Source organism: Vicugna pacos, chromosome 14 (assembly GCF_048564905.1).
Source record: "Vicugna pacos chromosome 14, VicPac4, whole genome shotgun sequence".
Classification (NCBI taxonomy): Eukaryota; Metazoa; Chordata; class Mammalia; order Artiodactyla; family Camelidae; genus Vicugna; species Vicugna pacos.
Window position 1 is genome coordinate 62,735,670 of NC_133000.1, and position 26,931 is coordinate 62,762,600.

Here is a 26,931-nt window from a genome sequence, read left to right on the forward strand (position 1 = left end):
GGAAATCACTGTTCTGTGGTCTGTTGGGCTTTCTGCCCATATTCTTCTTTCTTTAATTGCCAGCCCACCCTTAAGCAAGTAACTGCTCATTATCACCTTCGAAGAAAATTTTAAAAGGTAAAATTTCAGTTAGAGTCCTTCCTTGACTTCCTATCAGGAGTTTTGGTTAAATTCTTCAGTTGAGTTTAAAACTAATGGTTAAAGTAGGTTTTTAGATGAATTACTATTATTCCCAAATTTTCTTTCTACTGTCCCTATGCATAATTAGGAAATTACTATAATGGGAGAATTCCTTCTCAGCTAATTACAATCTACCACTTGGAAATAAGAGTGATCTCTTAGACTTACTCACGCATCAGGCAAAATGAGCAAATCAGAAAACTCATCAGTCCCCAGGGTTCAGCTAGTTTTAGGTCCGTATAATTTTAGGTTAACTGCTTACAAGCCTAAATAATTACTTCACAAATCCCAAAGCATGTATCTGCAGGCTTTCTGTATATTTTTGTCAGTTTCTTATGGTAGATTTCTCATGAAAAGTTCAAGACGTTTGACAAAGTTACCCAAAAGTAACTAGCATTTCTAACAGGAACTGAGCAAGAAGGGAGAAGACGAGATGGAAAAGGAATAGAACAAATGCATTCGCACACACACAGACATACACACACACAGACACACAGACACACACACACAAAGACACATAGAGATGGACGCACATGCACACACACACACTCTGGTTAAGGGGGAACAAAACAAATCAAAACAGGATTCCAGTGGGGTTTTCTCTGCCCCAAGCAGGGAGGCCATTGTCAGTGCCCTGGCTGGGCACTTTCCACTGCTGGTCTGCACATAGTCCCTTTTGTCTGCTTATACAGGGGAAGGTGGAAAAATCGAGGCATTTCCCACAACATTAAACATCATTTTATCTCCTCTTCCCCCAACGTCTCTGACCAGAAGGACATAATTTACTAGTATATCTCAGATGGAAGAAATGTCCAACCTTCTCGGCACTTCCCAACCCTTGTTCACTGCATTGCAATCTGAGTTTTGTTCCCAACACTCCACCAGAGCTGCCCTTGATGAGATCACCAATAACTGCTGAATTGCCGTGTTCAGTGATCATTTCTGCAACTCTTGATTTTACCTGACCTCTCAGCAGTATTTGCCACTGCCGGCCGCTCTCACTTTTTCACCCAATATCATTCCTATCTCTTCTTTCCCCAAGACCTGAATTTGTGGAGTATTTGTATTTGTGATGAACCAGCTGAGACCAAACTGATGATGGCCACCACTGTAACTTAAAAAAACTTAAAAAAACACATGTTACCTTACATTGCAGTGATTTTTGACACTGCTGAGAGTCTGACCCTGGGCCACCAGTGTGAATGCCTGGGATATAAACGGGAAGCTCAGTGATCCTCATTTAACTTGCTCCCTGTGAGCAAGGAACAAAGCAGCAAATGCTTCTAGAAAAATCTGATGGGATTCCCAGCACCAGAAAGAAAGGAGGAAAAATAGGTGTCCTACTTATTAGCTCATTTTCCATGTGAAAAAAAAAACATGCATGGAAGTTGAGAGCCTTTGGACATTGGTCTCCTGGGGCTCAGTAGAGCCTGAGGTTGGTTGCCAGGCAACAAGAACAAAGTTCAAGGACTGTATGTTCTTGTCTAGTTGCAAAGCTGATTTGGATGGGTTCTCAGTGGGATTTCCGGAATTCCTAGGGAGGCTCAACCTTGGTTAGATCCTCGGTGTTCATGAGATCCTATGCATGCTTCGCCCTTCAGATGCTTGATTCCTGATATTAACATAGCACCTTTCTTTTTCAACATGGCCTCTTATTCATTATTGTTCTGTACTGTACGTACTCCAGTTATCTCCCTAATTAGACTGAAAACTCTTTTGAGGCTAGAAAGGAAGCCTAAATCTCATGGGCCCTATCTCCCAGCATCCAGCAAATAATTAACTTCTGTTAAACTGTATCGGTTGATTATTCGACCTACCATCCTAGTTGGTAGTTAAAGATCCCCCTTTTATTTTTCTTAGTGGACACAAGTTTGGTGACACATGTAGAGGCGAACTTTTCCTTTCAACTTTCAACTTCCATTGATTTTTCCATTGTATGTGCCAAAGCCTTAAATTGATTCCAGTTGCTTAAAAGAGATGTATATTTTTCTTCTACACATTTTAACCAAAAAAAAAAAAAAAAACCCTGAATATATTTTCCCTAGACTAAACCAAAATCAGATAGTTTTTCCAGGAATGTATGAAGGAACAACAAAGTGGTTACTTTGGAAGCTGACTTGCCACTGTATCAGATTTCAGAGAAGTCAAGTAATCCCATACTTCATGTGACTCTAGATAAAAGAAAAAATACTTAGTTGGCAACAGGAAAGGGGAAAATAAATCTGAAAGCTCTCTTGTGCAGATTTGTGGTATGAAAACTGAACAATCTGAGATAGGAGCAATATGGCAAATTATATTAGGGAATATGTGAATTGCCTTTTAGACAGAAGACTATTCATGGCATTTTTGCTGTTTAAAGATAAAACAGTCCTCTTTCTTGGTCATAGACTCGCAAAGCCTGAGATCTGTAGGAAACTTTAAATGATTTCCCACACAGGGCCAAGACAGTGCCTCCTGTAGGGCGAGGGTCACATTTTCTGCCTCCTCTTCAGAATGTCCACAGTGCTGAGTCAAGAGCTGAGCACTCAGTTCCCTTAAATAACAGCCAGTGATGTGGATGCTGCTGATTCACGGCTGCTGGGGGTGAAGAGAAAATCTCGTCTTCACTTTCTGGATTTGTCTTTCTCTTTGATAACAGCCCGTTTTGAGCCACAGAGCTATTATAATAATAGGGATTACATCTTGGGGATTTTGTCTGTGCCGCTCGCTCAGATGTCATTCGAAGAGCTACGCTGGCGCTTTTGTCGCCTGACGAGCCCAGCGTTGGCCAGCTGCACTAATGCCCCCAGGCCCCACTCCCCAGAGGGCCTGCGCGCTGACCTGCCCATTCAGTAACCATGGCCAGGGCCCTACCTTTACATCACCACAGCGCAGCCACTTACAGTGATTCCAGATCAATGCTCCTCGCAGAGTTGTCTGGGAAGTCCTACCAGCTGTCACGCAGGGTAATTAACACATCTCTCTCAATTATGCATGCTGGTGGAAGAATTTCAAACATTTGGCTGGAAAACAAATTCATCCCCTCCTAAGAGAAAGGTCATTCCTCTGGCCATCTGGATATTTACTTTTCTTTAGAAATGAACTTCATGGAATTTTCTGTTGGGAGGGGGAAATGATGAGGACAAAGGGAACTTCCTAGTAAAAATAATCTCTTATTCAACACTGGCCATGCCCACATACCAACCACCTTAAATTTTACATCCAGCCCTTACTTTATTACACAATTAACATACACCGTGCTTGGACTGCACAGCGTTATACAGTCAGTGTCTTAGGTGACCTTGACGTGTTACTCATGCTCTCTATAATAGCAGAAGGCATATCTCTTTTATCATCTATGTGTTCATAAAAAGTACTAGCAGCCACTTAGGGGGAAGCTGGAAAAGAAAAGGCACTGGGAGGAATGCAAGGATGGATAAGTCCCCATTTAAAGGTGGGATACAGGCTAGCAGGAGGGAATACACAAGTGATTGTAATACATTGATCACCATCCTAACTGCCAGCAAAAAACATAAAGCAAAGCCCGGTGAGAGGAGGAGACATGTCTGCATGGGGCTAGGATGGCTCAGTGGAAAAGAGAGTGCCTGAGATGGGCCTGGGAGATGGAGGAAGAGGGCATTTGAGGCAGAAATTGCCGCATGAGGGTGAGCTCGGAGGCAGGAAAACGTGGGCTGTTTGGAATCTGAGAGTCCTGCAGTTGGACTGCAGTGTGGAGAGATACAGGGCATGGAGGGAGAAGAAATAACAATATGTTAAAGCAGGCTCGAGGGAGAACAAGAACGCCGCAGTGAGGAATTTAGAATTAATTTGGTAGGTCAGGACCATGAAGGATTTTGAGCAGGGAGATGAAAACTTAGAAACATGACCTTTGCGACTGTTACCGGTTGAATTGCACCGCGGCCAACCCCCACCCCGCCTCATTTCACACCCTCTGTGTCTCAGAATGTGGCCTTGTTAGGAGATAGGGACCTTACAGTGGTGACGGGTTAAAACAAGGTCGTTAGGGTGGGCCCTAATCCAGTGTGATTAGTGTTCTTGTTAAAAGGGGAAATTTGGACACAGAGCGATGCATGCAGGGAAGACAAAGCAGAGACGCAGGGAGAAGATGGCCCTCTACAAACCAAGGGGAGGGGCCTGGAGTAGCTTCTCCCCTAGAGCCTTGCCCTGCCAACACCCTGACTTTGGATTCTAGCCTCCAGAACTGTGGGACAATACATTTCCGAGGTGTGAGCACACCCTATGTGTACTTTGTCAAGGCAGCCCTAGCGATCTCATACAGCGCCAGCGCACGGGGCGGGCTCGAGCGGGCAGAACTGTGCTCTAGGAGTGAAAGAGCATGGGCTTCGCAGAGGATGCTGACCATGGGAAACGGGGCAAAAGGAAGAGAGGAAGACGAAAAGTGTCCCAGAGAGAGATGCTTCATGACTGAGCCCCTGGCAGAGGTGTGGGCAGCAACTCGTGCTTTGTTCAGGGTTCAGACTGGGCAGGAAGAGACCCAGGTTAGTCTTGTCTCCCTAATTAGTCTTGTCTCCAGCTCCAAAGAGTCCTGTGATCCCAGACCAGTCAGGTTCTCTCTCTAGCCCAGGGTCTCTGCGGTAAAAGGAGGGACTGCACTCGATCTTACAGATTCCAGATCCAAGAATTTGGATTTTATTGTGCTAATTACATAAAGAAGTTGTATGTTAGATACAATACATACACGTGTGTATGTATGTGTGTGTGCATGCACGTGCTTTATAACTCACTTGTTTCCAAAAGGAATTTATGGGAAATTTCAAAATTCAGCATTGTTATTTCTAAAAGGGACAACAAAGTAGAAATATTGATCCAAAGGAAACCTATTACAGTTCATCTGAGATGAACTGATTATTGGATTTGAACCTTAGCTCTGAGTTTTCTGGCAGTTAAGGCAAAAAAGAAAAACATGCTTGTTGTCTGATAGAAATCAGTGTAATATGATTAGTTCTTGAGAAAAACATCTAGATACACCGAGTGCTCAGATAAGATTACATTTAAAAATCTGCTGATTTGAGATACACTAAGGACCGTGCAAAAATCCATACTCTTAAATAACCCCATTTAACCTGAAGAAATAAAAATGGGGGTGGGGAATGGGGATGACTATGTATGTGAAAATGCTTGTCATAAAATTATTTATGAAAGGACGAAACTGTAAGGCATCAAAAAGAGAAAAACAGTTCATTTAATGGTACCTCCCTTCAGGGTGGTGTAATGCAGGCATTGTAAACAAGACCCCCGGCAACAGAGAGGGACAGACATGCTGATGATGGTTTCAGTGGGAATAATCAGGAGATGAAATGATTTGTTCACCAAGTTTATAACTGTATAAAAATATGGAAAACACCCAAAGCGAGTGCCCTAGCAGTAATAACTATGATAGCATGACACTCTTAAGAGTGACCCCCCATATTTCCCAAATGTATAATAATGTGCACAGTTATATTTAAGAGAGTAAGTCAACTCACCTGCTTTAGGCCTTGTTTTCTAGTCATTCTTTATGGGGTTTTATTTTTTAGTTCAAAGGAAAGGAAAAGCTTTCAGAAATTCAAAAATAGCGAACTGAAATTGTATTACTTGGGAGAAGCTGTTCATCGACTTCTTGAAACAGTGTTTGGTTTTTAGAAGCGATTCTGTTTTCAACATGTGCGGAGCTTGGTGGTCTTGCAGGAACTCTCCTTGTTTGCTTCTGAGGTTCCTGAAGGTGGCAGCGCTAAGCATGTGCTGCAGTGTTGTTAAGGGGCTAGTGAGGGGTTGGGACCCAACAGTCCTCTGCCCATGGCACCTTCCTAGGATTCACACCGGGAGTAAGTCTCTTCTAGTGACCTCCCGGCACCCATATTCCTCCTCTCCATCACCTGCCCCGTTGTTCATTACAGATCATTCTTCTCTGTGTCTGTCCTGATCTTGTTATTTCTTTGAAGTAAGGAAAAGAGCTTCCACCCGGTACTAATTCGAGTGAAACCAGCTAATTATGACCAAGAACTAGTTCTTAGTGTTGAGCTGAAACATTGGAAAGGTTTTAATTTTCAAACCCCCGTAGTACGTGAGAACAATCTAGAAATGAGCCATCCTAGGCAATGATTTGAAAAATTGGTTCATAAGAGAAAAGTTTAGGTGCACATGTCCACAAAATGGTCCAGCTTTTGGCAAAGCCCTTCCAAACATAGAAAAAACAATCAATGTAATTAACCACAGCGATAGAATGATGGGGAGTAAAGGAAATACATCACTTCAGTTGATGCAAAAAAAAGTATTTGATGAATTCCAGCACCCTCTCATGATAAAAAAGAAGTAAATTGCTCCCCATTTGCAACACTCCTCCCACTTTACTTCTTTTTTCTAGGTTCTTTTCCTAATTTCATATTTTTTTCATGATACCTACTACATTCTTTTACCTGAGCAAAGTGATTAGCAAATTGTTTCACACTGAAGTTAATGATTTTAGGGTTATTTTCATTATAAAAGGCTTGGACCTGAAAGAGTAGGACATATCTCCACCAGATGAGTCTACAGGGGCAGAGCTGAGACCCCGGAGACCTAAGAATGGCTCTCTGCATCGGTCTTGCTGACTCATGGTTTACTCTAACAGCCATTGAGTTAAGACTTGAAATGTCAGTAGCCCACAACTTATATTCATTTATTATTTATCATTTACTACTTACAGGTTTTCGAAGAATTAAAATTTCTTTCTAACGTTGAAAATTTTTCTCTGAGCCCCTCGACTCCTGTGTTTTTGTTATCTGTTGATTGAGAACATACCTTACAAGAGTTCCTGTGAATTCAGTTAAGTATATCCTGACAACACATTGTGTAACCTTGGAGGCCATGACACGGATACTTGCAGGACGTTATTTACACGGTTTGCAGGCAGTGTTTGCTGGCTCCACATCCACGCCCCACCCCTCGTCCCCGGCAAAAACTGCCTCCACTGGAGTAGCAATGCCCTACAGAGAGGCACTGATCATTTCAGAGTTAGTTCCAGAAAATTCTTAGAAAGAATTGCATGTCTATACGCCAAAAAGAAGTAAATTCCCCAAAACCTCAGGACCATGAACTTGAAAATGGAGACACCCAGATTCTGGATGCACCCTAAGTTCTAAAGATGCAAGGGCTCTTAGCATCCCGACGTTTGCCATGCTAAAGGGAGGTCCAGCGTGTTCACTTTAACTCCTGAAAGTAGAAACTGAGCTGTCGCTTTGATGATTCTGAGGCAAATTTTCAGTGGTTCCCTCCGCTTTCCTTCTTTCCCGCACAGCCAGCTGCACCCCTGCCCTCTCACCACACGGTATGAGGCCCAGCCCCTCACAGTGGGTGGAGCGGGAGAAACTCGGGTTCTAATGAGCCAGGATTCTCTGAGTGAGATACTCCTCAAGATACTCCTTATTGAACAGCAGGGTGAAACCGGGGAAATAAGACTTGAGGGTCGCTTCACATGGTAAGGTGTAAAACGGGTTGGCAGGATTGCGGCCTGGACTTCTCCGCGCTCTGTCGCAGAGACCTTTCCTCCTCTTGCTGGTCGTCTTAGAGGTGCGCCTGCAGCTGTGGTTCACACAGCCTTTGGTGGGCAGTTTATCCCCCCAGCGCAGCTCCAAGAGGCGGTAGCAAAGACAGCCTGATCCATGCCCAGTAGTTTGGATTTTAAGCCACCCGTCTCCTTCAAGGGAGGAGAGTGGGAAATGTCAGGGGGCTGGCGTGCTGGAGGTATGGTTCCCCTGCCCTGCCCCGTGTCTGGGCCTCTCGTATTGAGGCCTGCCACGCTCTCCCCGCCTCTGCCTGCTCCGTGGTCACAAGGGCAGTGCTAAATGGAGCTCTGTATGAGATCAGCAATATTTAGTGATTGGAAGTCTGACATAATGCACTTTCTCATAATTTATTAAAGTTGCTAATACGTTTTAAAAATATGTGAAGAACATGGAAACCTCTGGGTAATAGCGGCCAGTGCATTAACCCTCCATTGATTTTGCACCTCAATCAGAATAAAAGCCGAAGTCCATCTGATGAGCCTGGTCACCACGCTCTGGTCGCCTCACCCTCCTCACCTCTCCCATCTTAGTTACGACTCTCACCTTCGCTCACTCTGCTCCAGCCACACCGCCCTGGTTGCTATTCTGGAATACTCCAGGCACACTCCTGTCTCTGGACCATTGCACTTCCTGTCTCCTCTTACCAGAATCTGCCAGACTTGTTCCCCTGCCACTGTCAGGCCTCAACTGGCATCTTCTCATTAAGGCCTCCTTCAGTCACTCTATGAATAACTGCAGAGTTCCCCAGCCACACGCTTCCTGCCTACCTTAGATTTACTTTTCTCAACAACAATTATCACCATCATACTCACTATATATTTTACTTACTGGTCTTGTTCAGCATCTGTCTTCCCCCATTAAATGAAAACTCCATGAGGGCAGGGACTTTTGCCTGTTTTTCTCCAGCGCTGAGAACAGTGCCAGCCACACAGGTGATACTCATGAGATAGGCATTGAGTGAATGAATATCTGGCAGTGGTGGTGAATTCTAAGAACCTGATTATTGGAAGCATCATGCCGTGATATTTTTCCTCTTCCGAGACAATCAGCAGCTTGGACACTGAGGTCCACAACTCTACATCTAAGGGCTTCCAGGTGGAGGGGAGGAGATCAGATGACTGGGTGCAAGGAGTTTTGCCCTTGGCTTTTGAGGCAATTAGATTAGAATCCTGACTTTACCACCAACAAGCTCTGTGAACACCAACAAGCTATGTGATGTAGGTGAATTATCGCTCTCAATTCATTCACTATGTAACAGGAAGATAATGATACAAAGTACCAGGGTCATTGTGAGAATCAGGGTCAATGTACATAAAACGTCTGCCATAGAGCAAACCTTCATGAAAATTTTTATATATGTAAGTCATTTACATTAATTTGTATGGTTTGCCTTATTGGTAAAAGTAAGAATTCACATAGTTGTTGGTATTATCATTTTAGGGAACACACTGAGTCATTTTAAAACTCCTTGTAATAGTGTTTTTGTCCTTATAGAAAAAAAAGCCCTACTATGTACACTTCTGTTAGATTCTGGTATGTATTTGTACTATTTAAGGATCCTTAAGTGGGACAAAATAGCCTCTAAATCAGCGAAATCATCTTCAAGTTACATTTGTTTCCCTCTCCTCCGATCCATCCCTCAAGGTTTACAAAGGTCTTGGCTTGCAAAATCTATGTCTCTGCAAGGTTTCTGTTAAGCAAACATTGGTGGTGCACCTGCTCCGCCAGGCACTGTGCTCTCCGTTGTGGCTATTCTGAGGCCAACGAGAGAGCTTCTGCTCAGGAGCAACTTACAATCAAGGCCTGAGACTGAGTCCCGACAGCCTGGATGATAAGAACGGGCATCAGGTGTCGTGCATGGCCGAGAGGTCCAGGGACGGCCAGGCTGCTTGCTCAAGAGTGGAGCGGGGCTGGAGGGGGATTTACGTGGAGCAAGGTCGGTTCGCCTGGGCCCTGGAAGGCAAGTGGGATTTGGACGATGTGAAAAGGCTAAGAAGACAGATGAATGGACGTGGCTTGGACAAGGTCATAGAGGAGGCAGGGAGGCAGCAGCCTCGGGTGTCCCAGCTGCAACTGGACTTGGCTCTCGGTTGCATGAAAAGAGAACAGCGGGGGTGAGACCAGAAAGGAAGTTCGCTCTCTGCAGCAGGGGAGCCTGGCGCACAGATAAGGGCACCTGGACGTGACTCAGGAAGAAGTGGCGTTCCACGAGGCTCTGTGGGAGTGTGATGCGCCCCGGGCCATAACTGACGAGGTTTGTTCGTGGCCATCAGCACCTTTCACGTGCCCAGGCCTTCCTCACGGCCGTCTCTGCACCACACCTCTCTCTCGAACTTGAGATTCCTACATCCAGGTGCCTACCTGACACCCCTGCTTCGACATGTTATAAGCTCTCAAACTCAGCATGTCCAAAACACAACTCCGGCTGTTTCCCCTGCTTGAGCCGTGCCTTCTGCATCTCAGTTGATGTCAATTCCCCCTTTCCGGTGGCTCAGGTCCCAAACCCAGTCTCCTCCTTGACTGATCTCTTTCACACTCCCATACCCTGATAATCTATAGGAAATCCTGATGGATCTGCCTTCAGAATCTCACCAGAAGCCAGCACTTCTCACCACCTCACAGCCTAACCAGTCTCACTGTGCCTATTTGGTCCCCACTGTCTATTCTCAACACGACAGCCAGGGTGACTCTCCTAAAGGATCAGGCAGATCGTGTCACTCCTCTGCTCAAAATCCCCACTTCCTTCCAAGTACATGAAGCCCTTACAGTGGCCCACAGAGCCCTGCGGGACCAAAGTTCTGTTGCTCTCTGCCCTCCTTGTCAGCTCTGCCCAGCCTCCAGGTGCCCAGAGGCGCTGGGCTCCTGCTGCCCAGCCAGGTGCACTGGCCTCAGCCACGCCGGGCACGCTGCCTCCTTGGGGCCTTTATGCTGGTTGTTCTCCATACCTGAAACACAGGCCGGGCCCACCTCTCCACCTCCTTCAATCTTTGCTCCAAAATTACCTTCTCAGGAAGGCTGACCCTGCCTGCTGAGTCTCACAGGGCAGCCCAACCCCCTCCAGTCCTCCCCATCCTACTTCCCTCCCTCGTTTTCCCCATAGAACTTGACGCATTCGACTCCGTAACTTCCTCCTCTGCAATCTGCACAGCTCACTGCCTGTCTGCCCTACCTGGAACTGAGCTCCATGAGGACAGGGGGTTTGTGAGTTGTGTGACTGACACAGCCTGTGTTCCTAGAGCATTTCCTGGCACGCAGTAGACATGCAAGAGTGAGAGACGGTCAGAGCACTGCAGGAAGGGAGGCGGGTGAGGGGCCCAGTGTCGGCATCCGGCCACATCGACGGAGGCAGTGGGATGGAAAGGAGGGGTGCGGGAGTTGGAGTGGGTGTGTATCCAGGGCCAGGTGACTCCACGCGGAGGTGCGGGGTTTTGTGAGAGGTGAGGCGCAAGCCGTGGGTTCAGTCCCGTGCGGTCCTGTGAGAGTGGCCGCGCCCCAGAGCCGGGGGCTGTCTGCCTCCCCCTGCTCCACTGTCCTTACAGATCACAGAGGCAACCAGGTGAAAATGAGCAGGTAAAAATGAACTAAGTCCCAGTCCTGTGAAAACAGTTCCAAACCCCATGCCCTCCCAGCGGGTCCCACAAAGCGCCAGACTCGGACATGACAGGACTGGCAGACGGTTCTGCTAGGGTCGTCTCGAGGAGGAAGAGATGCCCGACCCTGCACCCGACTCTTCCCGGGAAGCTGCCCACATGTGGGGCTTTAAGCCTTTTCAATACGCGAAGCGCAGATGTAGGCCTCGAGCCCCCGCACATTATTCTGAAACTGTGGTCTGACATTTGCACAATCCGCTGATCTCCCTGGAATCCAGCTGCCTCACTTGCAGATTTTGGAAGCTTGTGATCTGCCCCGAACAGGGCAGGCCCTGGGGCTGTGGGTGGTGCCTCCTTCTGCCCTAATAGCTGGAGGTGTGCTGGGAGCAGCCTACCTCGGTTGTTCCCTTCAGTTACTAGTTCGATGTGTTAGAATTCAACCATATTCGTAAAATGTGCTCGGTCACTTTAATTGGATTGTAAAAGAGTATGATTTATGAAGCATTGCATGGACCCTTCCAGCTAATGTGAGACTTAAGTACTACTTATTGCTATGGTTTCTCCGCTCTCTTCTATTCACGGGCACATGCATTGCCGACCTAGGTATCTAGAGCTTGTTAAAGTTAGGCACACTTTATTTTTCATCGTTGTATCCGCTTGGGCCTGACATAGTACCAGGCTATATTGTAGGAATTAAGGATTTATATTCTCAGAGCTTGGACGTTTTGACTGAGCCAGGACTGGTAGGTTCAAATCTCGGATCTTCCCCTTACTCTCTGTGTGACCTTGGGGAGGTTACTTAACCTCTCTGAGCCTTGGTTTCCACATCTGCAAAATGGGGATAAAAATAAGATTTACTCCAGAGGCTTGGAGTAATGAACACTAACAAGATTATTCCTGTAAAGCCCTTGGCACCATACTTGGCATGTCACAGCTATCAGTAAACATCATTTTTACAGGTAGATGAACATTGAAAGAAGCTCAGTGATTAAGAGCAGTGGATCTGGAGTCCTGGTTCTTCCTCTTGCTCCTTGTATGACCTGGGACAAGATGGTTAATCTCGCTAGGTCTCATCTGTTTTCTCACGGGTGACAGTCGGGGCCAGTCCAGGTAGATGACCCTCAGTGGGTCTGTACGTGGACAACAGCTGTCTCCCCAGTGGATCACAGGGCCCAGGCTGTGGGCAGGGTTTTCCAGATGCAGAGGCCAAGCAGAGCTCTGGCCCAAGGAAGGAGCCTGGGGTGGGGGGTTGGGGGAAGGCAGTTTCTCCGACCTTGAACTTGGAGGTGAAGAGAGAAGCCCTGTGGTACCCAGTGGGCAAACCCAGTGGGTGAGGAAGGTGAAGGGGAAAGCAGAACGTTGGGAAGTGGGACAAAGCAGTCATCTAGCCATCAAAACAGGGACACTGAGTTGCTATCAGCCAGGGGCAAACACCCAGCCTCAGTTTGGGACTTGTCCTCGGAACGAACCTGGGAGAGAACGAATGAGTGATGTGGTCAGAAGAGTGGGAGCAGGGGAGACCTGGGCTGAACACCACAGGCCTCTTCTCTGCACCCTCTCCTCTCTGAGTGTCCCTTGGTGCATCAAAGTGCCTGTGAAGGTGGCCTCGCTTCACAGAAACGCGTATTAACCTTTTTAAAAGCAACTTCAAAATGCTGGCCAAATTTACACGTTTTCTTTGACTTCCCCCCTGCTTGACTGAACAATTCCCCACCCCCACCCCATCCCCCCTGCATCCGCCTCTTCCATGCCGTTTTAATATCAAGGACAATTTTTATCAAGTCTTTCTCTGTAATCAGGATATAAAAATTATCCCAACATTTCTCTTTGAAAATGGATCTTCAGAGACTCAGTAGGCCTTTATGCATTACCAATAAGTTCTTTAGTGAAACATTTTGTCTTTTACGAAAATAAATCTCTCCTATTAAATCTCCCATATGAAAAATCTGATAGCGTTTAAGCTGACTGGTTTCATTTGCAGAAAAATCACTGTACTTGTTAAGGACTTGGGAGTTGTCGTAGTTTGTTTTTGATAAGACAAGGGGATCTTGTTACCTGAGTTCATGAAAAAGATGAGAACAACCATTTGCAGAGCCAGATCTTTGTGTTAGAAGACAGCGTAGTGTTTTGCTAGTGTGGCCACCAATCTCATGAGAAAATACATCGTCCAGTATTTCTTACAGTTGACTGTGCCCGTTCCCCAGGGCTGCTGTAACAAGTACCACAGACCAGGTGGCTTAGAACACCAGAAATTCACTCGGTCCCAGTTTTGGAAGCTGGAATCTGAAACCAAGATGCCAGCATGGCCATCGTTCCTCTGAAGGTCTAGGGGAGGAACTACTCCAGGCCTCTCTCCCAGCCTCTGGCAGCCTCACAGTTTCCCTGGCTTAGAGAGAGTCGTCTTCACATTGTCTTACCTCTGTGCATGCTGTCCCTGCGCCTGAATTTCCCCTTTCTGTAAGGACGCCAGTCACTTTGGATTAGAGCCCACCTGGATAACCTCGTCCTACCCTGATCACCTCTCTTAAGGCCTGTCTCCAAATGAGGGCGCATTCCAAGGAGCCAGGGCTTAAGACATCAACACACCTTTGCAGGAAGACGTAATTCCACCCAGAGCTTGGCCGTCCGGTGTCAGTCACCTCCCTCATGTTCATTATTACACACGGCTGCCCATTCTGTTCTAAAACAGATCTTTTGTATGTTGAGCCAAAAATCTGTTACCCCATAGCTTCCCCCACTGACAGCAAGGGGTGAGAGAGGGCACTGTTTTTAGTAATGGGGACCAGGATGTAGCCTGGCTGGCTTGAACAACATGGCCTTGAAAAGTGTCTGCAAATCTTGCTGAGCTTCATTTCCTTACTTCTAAATTGGAGTAATAGATTCCAGGAACGCTGTGAAGCTGTAATAAGATACTGCGTGTGAGAATGCTTCTGAAGGTAGAATAGGACTGTTCCATTGGATTTCAAGTTTCTTAAAAATAGCTCTTCAGAGGGACAACGGCACAGACTGCAATCCAGCCCGGCTCGAACGCCCAGCGCTGCCGCTGACTACCTGGATGGCTCGGGAAGTTACTTCCCCTCTCTGTGCCTCCCTTTTATCCCATAAAATGAGAATATTAACAGTCCCTCTGTTAAGCACTTTTATTGAAGATTAGAGTGTGATTTACCAAAAGCACTTAGAAACTGCCTGGTCCAGGATGCGTGCACTATTATATAAGTCTTAGCTATTTTTGCTGAGGGTAGGATCACATCTCAGTACCCTGTGTGCAGTTCCATCCCAGTTTCTGGCCTAGAACAGATGCTCCACAAAGTTTGTTGAATGACTAAAGGAACAGACAACTGTGGCTCCTGCCCTCAGGAGCTGGATGCAATGAGCCCTCCCTCTTCTCTGTAACCTGCTTGGCTTCCCCTCCCCCCGCCGTGCAGGGGCCATGTCCCCTCCTCCCCAGGCTGTGCGTCCTGAACCCAGTGTGGCGTCCTCCTGCTGCAGCTCAGTTTGCAGGTCAGCCCCAAGCCAGCAAGTAATCCAAACCAGACGGAGAGGAATGTGCTTTTCTTTGTTACTAAAAATGAATGCGCTCGGAACAGGACGCTCTACCCTTCCATCTCCTTCCAGTGCTTCTTCACCCCAACATCCCTGTTTTCCCGATGTTCCCACTGTTCCCTCCCCCCCACCCCGACCTTTTCCTCCCCTTCCTGCTCATCGCTTCCCAACACCCTTCTCCATAGTTCGCCCACCCCTTCTCCCACCTCTTCCTGGAAGCCTTCCCAGCTACATACCAACGAACAACCAGGGCACTTTGATTTTGTCACAAGTATATTTATAATCAGGTGTGAGATGTAAAATATTTTAATATAAATTCCTCCCAAGTGGGCAGCAACCAATCAGAATGCACCAAAGCTAGGTCAGGGAGCACCACCCCCCACACCCCACTCCATCTGCTGTGCTAGATTTAACTCTTTCATTCCTGGGATCCAGGAGGGAGAGGTGGAAGAATTTGGGGGAGGGGCATAAAGTGACCAAGAAGTGGGGAAAACACCTGACCCTCGACTGGTGTGGGACAGTGACTGTTTTCTAGGTGGAACAGAAGTATTCCGACCCACTAAATGTCAGACTTGAAAGCTAATTGTCTACCTGTGTCTAAATTCCAGGAAGTCCTCTGTTGGGGTAGGCAATGTACAACATGGTTTTCAAATCAGACTGAAAGAGACTAGACGATAACAGAAGGTGTATCATCAGGTTTGTGTCTTTGGATAGGTTTTACTTATTTGGAAAATGACCAGCTTTTGATCATACAGATCAACTGATGATCATAAAAATAGTAGCCAGTGTTTCCTAAGCATTTACTTTGTTACAGGTGCTGTGTGAAGGCCTTTATAAGGCTTCGGGAATTCGACCTCCACAGAGTGGTTGTGAATTAGCTTGGCTTGTTTTAATTTTCCCAATTGCCAACCCTTACTTCTCACCCACTTACCTCCACATATACCCAACTAAATAATCCAATAAAGATCTTAGTCTAAATGTGATATGTCCCTTCCTCCAGAGTCATCTCTGGCCCCTAAACTAGGTAAGAATTCCCTGCAACGTATTCACACAGAGCCCTGAATTCACTCACTCTGTGTTTTGATTGCACATTTGATATCACAGGACTTGGCATGTGATGGGGCTCAATGAGATTTGCTGGAGGAGAGAAAGGAGGACAGTCATTGGATAACATGCACTGAATGCCCACTCTGTGAGGGTCCCTGTCTTGTGGGCTTTGAGGAAAAGCATGAGACATAGACCAGAAAGGCCTGCCTTCCCCACAGGAAATATCCTAATGCTGTGATGGTAATATTTCATAAGAGTTTCTGTTTCACCCACAGCCATGGCGATGCACACATTTATGAATCTGATGCCAGGAAATCTAGACGCTCCAAAAATCAAACAAGGACCAGCCCAGTTTTGTGTTATGTTGACGTATTGCCACCATCCACACTAACCAGTGTACCTCTGTGACTCAGAAGACATTTATCATTTAGTTAAACACAGTTATTTTTGAATGAAGCATCTGATGCCTAGAAATTAGTTTCCTTACATCTCTGGAAACCAGAGGGACTATTTTTGGCCTCATTGATTTCCCTTAACGGGCACATTTTCAGTTAACATACAGTCAACAGGATGGCTAAGCCTTATTAGTAATGACAGGGCTTGGGCCCTCAGTGAAACTGGCAAATGGCTCTTTCCAATCATAGAACACAGCAGTGTGAGAAACTTAAACTGCCCAGGCTCAAGGACAGAGGAAAGGACAGAAGTCGAGGAGAAAAACAATGAAAAAGCCTTCTTCACATAATTGGAGAATCAGAGGAAGGAGCGATGCTTAGTATGTTTTTAAGTGTACATGAAAAAACAAACTTGAGTCTTAATGTTAATTAATTAATTAAACTGCCCAGGCAGCCAAAATGCATTTAAAAAAAACATTTAAACACGTTTTGAAATGACAAACTACAAACAATTCACCTTTTTTGCCTCTCCTCCCCACTTATTAATTTATACGTTTCTCCTACTTAAAATGGTCACAGGTTAGCTCTCAATGGCACATGCCAAGTGCGTGAAGCAAGAGGGCAGCTGCCTTGGCACGATAAATATGAGTCCCACGTCTGCTCCCAAAGCACCGGTGATGGCCCCAAGGTTTTCCAGCCTCTCCCAGGTTAACAGGCAGCCCTAACAGAAAAATGGGCAGACTCGGAGGCATTTGCAGTTTGCCGTAAGGAAGGTGCAAGCACCAGCCTCAGCTCCACAGTCCAGGGCAGGATGTGGGAAGATACATTACGCCTGCTCGTGTGACTTTGTGGGGAGAAATGCAAACTAAACTACGGTTCCCATTGTGACCTGTGCCATCTACACTGCCTGACTCACCCTTCTCCTTATCCTCCCCTAAATTCAGTTGTGCAGTGATTGGCGGTGAGTAAAATCGGAGGTGTTGGTAACTGCCTGTCAGCATCTGTGATTTTTCCCTCGTTTACACATCCGGCTGCTTCTCCAATCTTCCTTATGTTGTCCTGCACGTTGCTTCCGTATTGTGGAAGCAAAAGAGAAAAACGCTCAAGAAAAGAGAAGTTTGTAAACGTTCCCCTTTTATCTGTCTTTAATCAGTATGATATTTTATGCTATTTAGCAAAAGAGTATAGCATATATAGACTATAAGGGATGGAGTGTGGTATAAATTGAACTAAGTTACTAATAAACAGAAAGCGTTTATTATAAATTCATACATAATATTGGTGATATGGGCAGTTGTTCATTTTGATGGGACTTCTGGTTGTCACTGGCTTGGAGTGATTCCCCAAATCTAGAGTTTCTTCTAACTCTGATGCCTTTATGTGGTTGCATTTTATTTGCTGTGTTATGTAGTTGGAACTAATAATACAAGAAGCTCATGTAGTTCAGTTAGTTTATTTAAATTCAAAAGAAGCCTGAAGGGCTAATCTCTCACTTGCCTTAGAGGAGAGCTATTTCAGTCCCATAGTTAATGTTATGAATTAAGCCCTGGTGTAAATAACCATTTTATTCCCCTGCACTTTTACTTGCCCACATCCTTCTGGAAATGTGCTGGAAAAGGAGAAGAAGGTTCATGCCAAATGTTAAACTTGGCCGTTGCACCTGACTTAGACCCATAAAAATGATGAACCAATATAAATCTGCTCACCTGCTCAAATCTAGGTCTTAATTTTATTCCCACTTTCAAAAACCTTGAGAGATTTTGAAACTGTAGGGACACTGAGGTTGTGAGCATCTGATTCACCCGCCAGTTTAATCACTTCGAAACGTCTGCTAAATGACTTACATGTCACAAGGACCAAAGCAGTGGTCTACCTGATTGAATTTTCCACTTGCAAGCTGTGTACACTGTCGGTACTTAATAAATCCTCCTAGACTTAATCGATTTTGACTTAATTTGCCACTTCTGCTGATGCGCTTCATGCCTCGTCTGTCACAGACTTCTCACAATTCTCAGAACGTATTGGGACTGTTGCCAACATATGCCCCTGGTGTCACTTTTTACTGTAACAGTTAGGTTATGTGGCATTCTCCTTTTACTAGATAAGGAACATTCGAGGGGGAATTAGGTGTGGAGTCAACAATGTATAGCAAAGTATGACTTTTTCAGAGCAACTCTGGTTGTCTCTCAAGCTCTCACAGCCATTAGAAGGAGTTGAGATATGGGAATGTGATCATTCCCATTTGACAGATGAGAAAATTGAGGCATGGACTATTGTAAATTATTTATAAAAGTTCACCTAACCATTTCGAGATAAAGCCCCAACCAGAATTCCAGGATTTTCCGACTATAATGCGTAGCTGCTCTACACTCTAGGTTAGTCACGCCATGTTAATCAGCCCTGAGAAGTTTCAGCAGGAAAGATATCAAAGAAAAACAGATACAAGGCTCTTCTGAAGGGAGAAATGGCCAGTGTTGGCACTGGTTGTGAGAACAAGAATAATAAAGTGTTAAAGACCTTGTAGACAGGCCAGAGAGGAGCACCGTGATAGAGAAACTGAGCGAGTATCAGGGAGGTTGATTTAATCCCATGTGTTTTTATCTACTGTGCAGGGAAAATGTCAGCAATAGTAATATTGAGGATGATGATAATGATAATAAAAACTTTAGAGGGCTTACGGCATGCCAGGAACTGTTCAAACACTTTACGTGCATGAACTCTTAATCGTTACCAAAAGTCTACAAGCTGGGAACTGCTGTTAGCCCCATTTTACAGATGTGGCAACTGGAGGCCACAAGGTCCCATGGCAAGAACAGCAGAGCCGGACTTTGAGCCTAAGTAGTCCAGTTCCAGAGACCGTTCCCTTGACCAGTAGTTTAGACTGCTTCTCCCGGCAAAGTTTCAAGATAGAACAAGTTTCAGGAATATTAACTCCAGGATGAGAGCATTCATCGTGGCATCAGGATTTTGCTAACTTGGTTGCACGCATGTGGAATGCAAGGGACTCTGAGAGGTTCTTCCATGGCTTCCATGGAATCCAGAGCAGGCCCCTGGGCCCAGAGTGTCCCTGCAGGCCGCTGTGGGAGCCCACGCTCCCTGCCCCCAGTCTCAGAGCTGGCGTGCTCCACTCCAGAGTCTGGTCTGTTCCCTTGAAAACTCCCAAAAGGGCATTTTTAGAATCTGCAGATCAATGGCCTGGCCCTCACCAAGAAACAATTCAAATTATCCCTGAGTAATACGTCAAGGGCCTAGTGTCAGCTGGAATTACAGATCATACAAAATCCATTGCTTTTCCCATGGAAAACTAATGGGATATAGTTGTCTGTTAGCTATTCCTAAGGGCAGAAACTCCTATTGGCAATCCCTTTAACAGTCTCCTAATTGTCTGTTTTCTTTTTTGCTTCCATACTCTCTCTGATTGACTTTTTCAATTAGGAGCATACTAGGAAAAGATTCTAAAAGTTACTTGTTTTAAAATAAGCAATTAGAAAAATCTCATTTTCCAATTATGCTTTTTCTTTCTCACACCAACCTGCTTCTGAAATCTTTTCCTAGCCAAAGCTGCGTTTATTCTCTCCCATGTCGTGTAATGTAATGACCATGTAATTGTAATAGCTCCGATCTGTTGTTCTGCCAAGTACATATTACAGCAATTTAGCATCTTTCTTCATCCTGTTGAGAACCAACATGAGTATTCTGTATTAGAATCTTTCATGGTCGCTTCTTTTAATAAACTTAATTCAGCTTGAAATTCTTACTTGCTTCTAACCATCCTCCTCCCTAAACTAAATGTTCCTAGAGTAGAGATTATTTTGGGAGGTAGAATGAACTGCACAAATCCTATGTAAACTACAACAGAATTCTGTTATTGTTTTTAAATAAGCAGATTCCAAACAATGCAAACTGTAACAAAAATAGAGCTAAAAAATTTAACAATCGGGGTAAGAATTTTATATTTGGATTTTAAAGCACAAATCTGAGTCCTTTATTATCTGGTTCCGGTCTACTTCTTCGTGTTTTATCGCTTATCATCCCCGACTCCAGCCCACACCCCCTTCTGTATTCCAGCCTTGAGAAACTTCATGAAGGTCCCCAGATGGTACATTCTTCTAGCACATCCTCTTCCTCTTACTCTCATTTTGTATTCTACCCCCTACACAGACACACACATTTCACCTACCACTCACTCCCTTGCCAAGTTCCTTCTTATCCTTTAAGTCTCAGTTTAAATGTTACTTCTGAGAGCCCTTCCCTGACCCACCTCCTGCCCCCGTCTCAGTTCTGACCCTTTCCCACCATTCTCTCTCAGTGTTCGCCTCCAGAACACATTCCCCAATTTGTAATTATACATGTATCCGTGTCATTATTTGGCTAATGTCTGTCTTCCCCACTAGACTGCAGGCTTCAGGAAGGGGTCAGCGTATCTCGTGTTTGCTCACCTTTAGTTAACTAGCACTTGGTGCAACGTCTGGCACTCAGGAGGAGCTCAACGAATATATGTGAATGAATATATTTCCCTCGCCCGGAAATCTACCAAGAACAATGGCGAATGTGGTCCAGACCACCTGTCGTTTCTATACCTCGTGCGTCCTACGTAGGGTGAGCTGAACCCCCGGGGGCTGCAGTCTCCACATTAGTCCCTGGAGTAGGTGCGTCTGTCTGGACTTCTCCAGGGCTCCTGTTTTCCAGCTTTAGAAGGTTCTTCACAAGGACTCTGGAATGGCTCCCTCCCACTCCATCTCGCAGAAGCTGTGCCAGTCCCCTTCTCCAGGGGCTGGACTCTGCCTCTCTTATCTCTCCGGAAACAGTGTTTAACCAAGGGAGGAAGAGTTAAAATAAAACACAAAACGGTCCTAGCAGCCACAGGAAGACTTTTCCAAGACATTTTTATCTTTATTTCTTGGACTAAAATTGGGAGACTATTTTTGACACCTCTGTTTTGTTTCAGAACGATACACGAAGGTGCTTTACATTTCTGCTCACTGCCCTCTCCCATTTGGTTGTGACAACTTGCTTGATAATCAGCAGTTTTTGTGCATTGACGCATATCCTGACAAATCTTACGCCTTAACAAAAACTTCCTTACAAATTGTTTACTTTGTCAAATAGCTTGTTATATTTTGACAGTAGCTTTTCCTTTAGGATTTGAGAGTCCTATAGGATCCCTTACTAAAATTCTGCTGCCTAGAGTTTCCCAGGACTTGAATTCATATGCCTCAGACATCAATGCTACACCACCTTTCAAAATATTAATACTAGCTTGAACTAGGTCTGTCTCTTTAAATGTGTACAGAAATATCTTGTAGAATTAAAAATAATTTTAAATATAAAATACTTGAGTAAGTGTAATTAAGTAGCTTTTATCATGTTTTGAAATGAAAATTTACTTTGTGGGAGAATCAAAAAGCCCATCAAAATACAACTTAATCTGTAATCCTGAACTTACTGTAAAGAGAATGTCATTTACAAATATTTCTTCTTTCTATGGTAATATTAACAACACTTCTGTGCTTGCGTGCCAGGCATATCTCTAAACCTTGTGTCTGTATTAGCTCATTTCATCCCGCGACAGGCCTTAGAGGAAAACACAGTAATTATTTTCATTAATTAGTTAATTCATTAATTTTCTTTCAGAGGTGAAAAAAACTGATGCCAAGAAATGCAAGTAATTTTCTCAGTTACACAGGCAGGAAAGGGCAGAGCCAAGTAACGTGCCAGGCTTCTGCCTGCAGAGCCCGTGAGCCTAGCGACTCCCTCTCCCCATACTGGTAGAAAAACTCAGGCAAATGATCTGTTGCCGTCCCCAAATCCTCTTCTATATTCTATTATTTTTTAAATTGTATTAAGCATTCTATTATTTTATGAAGGATAATGCCAAATTTTCATCCTCCTTGGATTTTAATTACTGCTAATTAATAGCTTGATATAGTGATGTAATTGAGTCAGATAAACCTACTTTTGGAATCCAGCCCTGACTGCTTACCAATTATATGACTTTGGAGAAGTTACTTCATCTTTCTGAGCCCTTTTGCTAGTTTGTAAGACCTGTTGTAAGGAGAAAATGAAAAAATCATGTATAAATTGTCTGCACATGGGTAATCAATATACCTTACTCCAAGCATGTAAGGACAGTGGGAAATTACAGTAATTCTCATGAAAAAGAAGGTTCCATCAATAAATTCCTAATTCAATGTTATGAATCATGTTCCGTTGGCTGGAAATAGTTTATACAGTTCCTTGAGAGCTGCAGTTGTATCAGGGGATAATGGCATTTGCAAGAAAACCCCATTTTCCCAGGCTAATCGAAGTTCTTACATGCAGCTACAAAGCATCACATTAGAAGACTAGTGATCAAATTGACATTTATATGAATTTATATGACGTTTCACAAATTTCAGCTCTGCTCTGTGGAATTCCACTCTCCCAAAGCCCCACATCCGTCCCGTAAGTGTACCTCGTATATATGAGCCTTTCTGAGCGCCAGCTTCCAAGTGAACTGATTGTGCTTACAGAGTTTGGGTTGAGGTTGTCAGAGAGGAGCCTGGGACAACTCATCCTCTATACAAGAAATGCTGCTCTGTTCAGTTGTGCCCCACGCTGCTGCTGGGCAGTGGCTGTGTCCTGTATCACATGACCACCTCCCATGATAGATAACAATGTATCTGGGCACCTGATATAAAAGCAGCCAATCCAGAGACTGGTCACACACCTGGGTTGTAGGAGCTGGCCCAATCTGAATGCTTTCTTGGAGATTTGATTTTAGCAAACCCAGAGACAAAGGCAATTGTCAAGGGAAGGCAGAAAGGGAAGTAAAATAAAAGGTGCCTGAAGTAGTTGGTAGGGCTGGAAGGAGTCTTAAGACACCACAAAACAATGAGCAAAGTGAAGTTTAGATAAAAACTTTATCACCCAAAACTAGAGAGAAGTAGATGGAGAGAGAAAGAGAGAGATTGCTAGACTGCTTTGATTTGGATTATTTTAAATTCAGGGTCCAGGTTGCCTGTATTTTTACAACAGACCTTCCAATACTTGACCTAGGATGTCCATTTCATACATTAGGAAACTGAATGAAACATCCTCAGTATGAATGTGAGACCAAGGAGACATGCTGGCCTTGCCTATTGTGACAGAATTACTTGAGCACAAATGCGACCAGTGCCTTCTGATGTCCCCAGTGCCTGCCTCTGTGTCGTCCCTGCAGAGGGTGGCTCAGCCTCTCAGGCTGCTAACCCTGGGGCCTTAGGACAGCATTGGTCGATGAGCACAGAACCCCAGGACTGAGCCCAGGACCACTGTCTGCCCGCTCCAGGGAGGGGGTGGGGGACTCACACTGGAGAGGAAGCCCGTGCTGCCAAAAGTGCAGCTGAAATTAGCAGGAGGCAGAGTGAGAACTCCAGATGTTTAGAATTAGGATGACTGTAAACAAATTTGTTTCCCCAGATCTACCCAGCTTGCTTTTTAAAATTACTTTTATATCTGGTAAACAAACCCATATTCTCTTTTCTTGGTTGCAAATAGACTAATTCTTTAGGGACTGACAGTCCTCATACTGGTTAACACTGTTCGCTTTTCTTTCTCCAGAAATTGCATAATTCACACAACAGCATGATTCTCTCAATTGGTAGTTTTCAAAACTTGGGAATTCAGTACAAACTCTTCCATTTGCAGTAGCTCTTCGAGACTGGTTTTATGCACACCTGTCACCTAATTAATTTTTTTTCATTTTGCCAACTTTACCATCCCAATGTTACTTGAGCCGTAAACAATCTTCACTGTGTCATATGATATTCATTTTTACACAACTGTCACGAGAGTGGGGCGGGGACAGGGGGCAGCAGTTTTCATGTAGCAAACTAATCCATTGCAGGTGATTATCTGAATTTATGCCTGGAATTTTCACCTATGCATCTGTTACTAAGAAATGGCCACTCCTATATCACCATGAACTGCCTCTTCTTCAGTGATTTGAGATGTCTTCAGCCAACCTGGAGCACACATTTCAAGAAGTTCTTATTACTATCCCCACTGCACAAATTTGGCACATAATTATGCATATTTTATCATCACTCCAGCATGCACAAACCAATGTTTAGCACGTTCAAAGCCTCCTTTTGATACATCACAATAAATATGCACCTCTGATTGCCTTCCATGCTGCCAGCAGTATCTAAATCTACTCTCAGCAGTCACATTATTTTGGTGTCGGTTTTCAGAGTTAGAATCCATTGAAAGCAACAACAGCACCTCAGGAAGCTTCTCTGGTCAACAGGTTTGAGCAAGGTTGATAATCATCTTATGCCAGATTCACTCCTTGTACGTTCTAGCTCTGTTGTACATTCCACATATGCGCGCACACATGGATACACACACACCTTCGTATGTATGGAGTCATTGTGAAATGGCTGACAACAGAGTTGAAAGCTACTTATAGCAGTCCTAAAATCAAAACTTTTTTCCCCCTACACAGGGCCGTTGTTCAAGAGAGAACTGCAAGTATCTTCACCCTCCAACACATTTAAAAACTCAGCTCGAAATTAATGGGAGGAACAATTTGATCCAGCAAAAAACTGCAGCAGCCATGCTTGCCCAACAGATGCAATTTATGTTTCCAGGAACCCCACTTCATCCAGTGGTGAGTACACTGCCTCTGGTGAGGGGCTTGATGATTAAAGTGTGGGTACAGGCAAGGCCACATTGACCTGAAATGACCTCCCTCTACTTGGTCTCCTTGGCTACAATTAAAGCAAATAGCTTTGAAGCTAAATAGATGCTGAAAATAGTGGAGGCAGGGGTGGGTTAAGGTTACTTAAATGGAAAAATGCACGTGGAAATAGGCAAAGACAATTTCCAACCAATATCCGGGAAATCTCTGTGACTCCAACTCTTTCTCACCAGTAAACTCCATATCTGAACCATCTTAGAATGGGAATAGTTCTACTGTATTATGAATTGATGATCTACGCAAAGGAGAGGTTTCAATGCCTAAAACATTTTTAGCCACGTAACAGATAATTTCATGCAATGGTATCATTTTAAGGGTGGGAAAAACGAGAAACCAGAGAAGTCAATCGATTGACCCAATGTCATGCAGCTAATAAGCTGAGGGGCTGGGACTGGAACTCGGACATCTTGACTAGGGCGCTTCCCGGAGTCTGCTCCACGGGAGCCTCACAGCAGGCCGCGAGGGCTGCCTTAGCCGCTGTGGCCTCCTGGCGCAGAGGCCTGCACAGGGTGTGGCAGTGACGCCCAGTCTATGAATATGTATTGTGTAATACTTTTCCCTGACTTCACAGTGTTTGAAAGTACTTCCTTAAAGGTCTAGAAACTGTTTTAGGAATGAGGCCCTGGGGGAAAGGAGTGCATGTTTGGTTTTAGTGGATTTCGTTTACATTTGTAAATTATTTGTCAAAAACATGCAAATTAAAAAAAAAAACAAAGCCCACGAAGTGAGTGAAATTTGCTTTTTTGTTAAAAAAAAAGTACATACACAAAAGATGATTGTTTAAAAATCAGTCTTTATTGTATGAAAATTCTTTGTTATTGAAAGCTGCTAAATTGAAAAGGATACTTACCAGGGAGTTAAATTTTCTTATTTTGTTTCCAGTAGGGAGATGAGATGGGGAAGTTGCGGGTGGTCCAGGAAGAGGGGAGAGAATCTGGGCAGACTGTTAGCAATTCTGCTTGTCTCCAGATTTCTGCTCATGAATGGTGGCACAAAGGAGCCAAGAACCAGCAGTTCTCAGAGTAAAGAACGTGCCGGTGCAGGGACCCCAAGATAAACCAGATACGGGCTTTGGGGTATAGACAGACGCATGGAAAGGGCAAAGTAAGGTTCAGGCCTGGGGAATTCTGATTTCGGATGAGACAGGAAGGGCTGCTTGGAGGAAACTGTAAATAAATACCACCCAAAGGATTAGCCTAGATGCAAGGACAACACAGGTAGGGTTCTGAACACGTTTAACACCAAATATAGGCATTTAAGTGCACCTGTTTAAAACCACTCACATGTATAATTTATGGTTCTATTGATACACACGGATAAATGTTTATTAAATTACCTAAATGCTAAAATAATTTAGTTATATATATTAAGTAACGTCTATGAGAATAAATTTAGAACCACCTAGATCAACATGGTAACAGCGCATTATGCCTCCCTCATTATAATCATTCACTTCTTACTTATTAAGAATTTGTAAGGATTGACCCTGGTGCTCAGTAATGGCAATATTCATAAGAAGATTCCATTCCTGTTGTAAACTATTCGTTGAATTTTTCGGAAAGTTCTGTTTATGCGTTGTCTCAAGTATTAATTAGAAGATAATAATCATGATTTCTCTGTGAATATTACACTTAAAGATTTCAATAGAAGTCTTTACATCGCAAGAAAAATTAGAACAAAAAACTGTGAGAAACTTAAAAATCATTAATTCTATAAACAAATAACTTCAGAGTCTGAGGAGTGACTTAGTGACCGAGTACGGTGTAGTAGAACAGATAATAGCCCTCAGAGGTGCCTGGAATGTGTACGTGTCACCTTGCCAGGAAACAGGGTCTTTGCAGGTGTGATTAAGTTCAGCAGCTTGAGATGGGGAGATTCTTCTGGATTAAATGCAATTACAAGTAACCTCTTAA

The 26,931-nt window shown here is 44.4% G+C and overlaps 1 protein-coding gene across 8 annotated transcripts in view; it reads left to right on the forward strand.

Annotated features, from left to right (window-relative positions):
• The window catches only part of MBNL2 (muscleblind like splicing regulator 2), a 158,333-nt gene that overhangs the window by 82,335 nt on the left and 49,067 nt on the right, over window positions 1–26,931 (forward strand). For all 8 annotated transcript variants that reach the window (XM_072976463.1, XM_072976464.1, XM_031684421.2 and 5 more), the window contains one exon: window positions 24,764–24,928. In XM_072976463.1, the coding sequence (XP_072832564.1) occupies window positions 24,764–24,928 (165 nt within the window). The remainder of the gene's footprint in view (window positions 1–24,763; window positions 24,929–26,931) is intronic.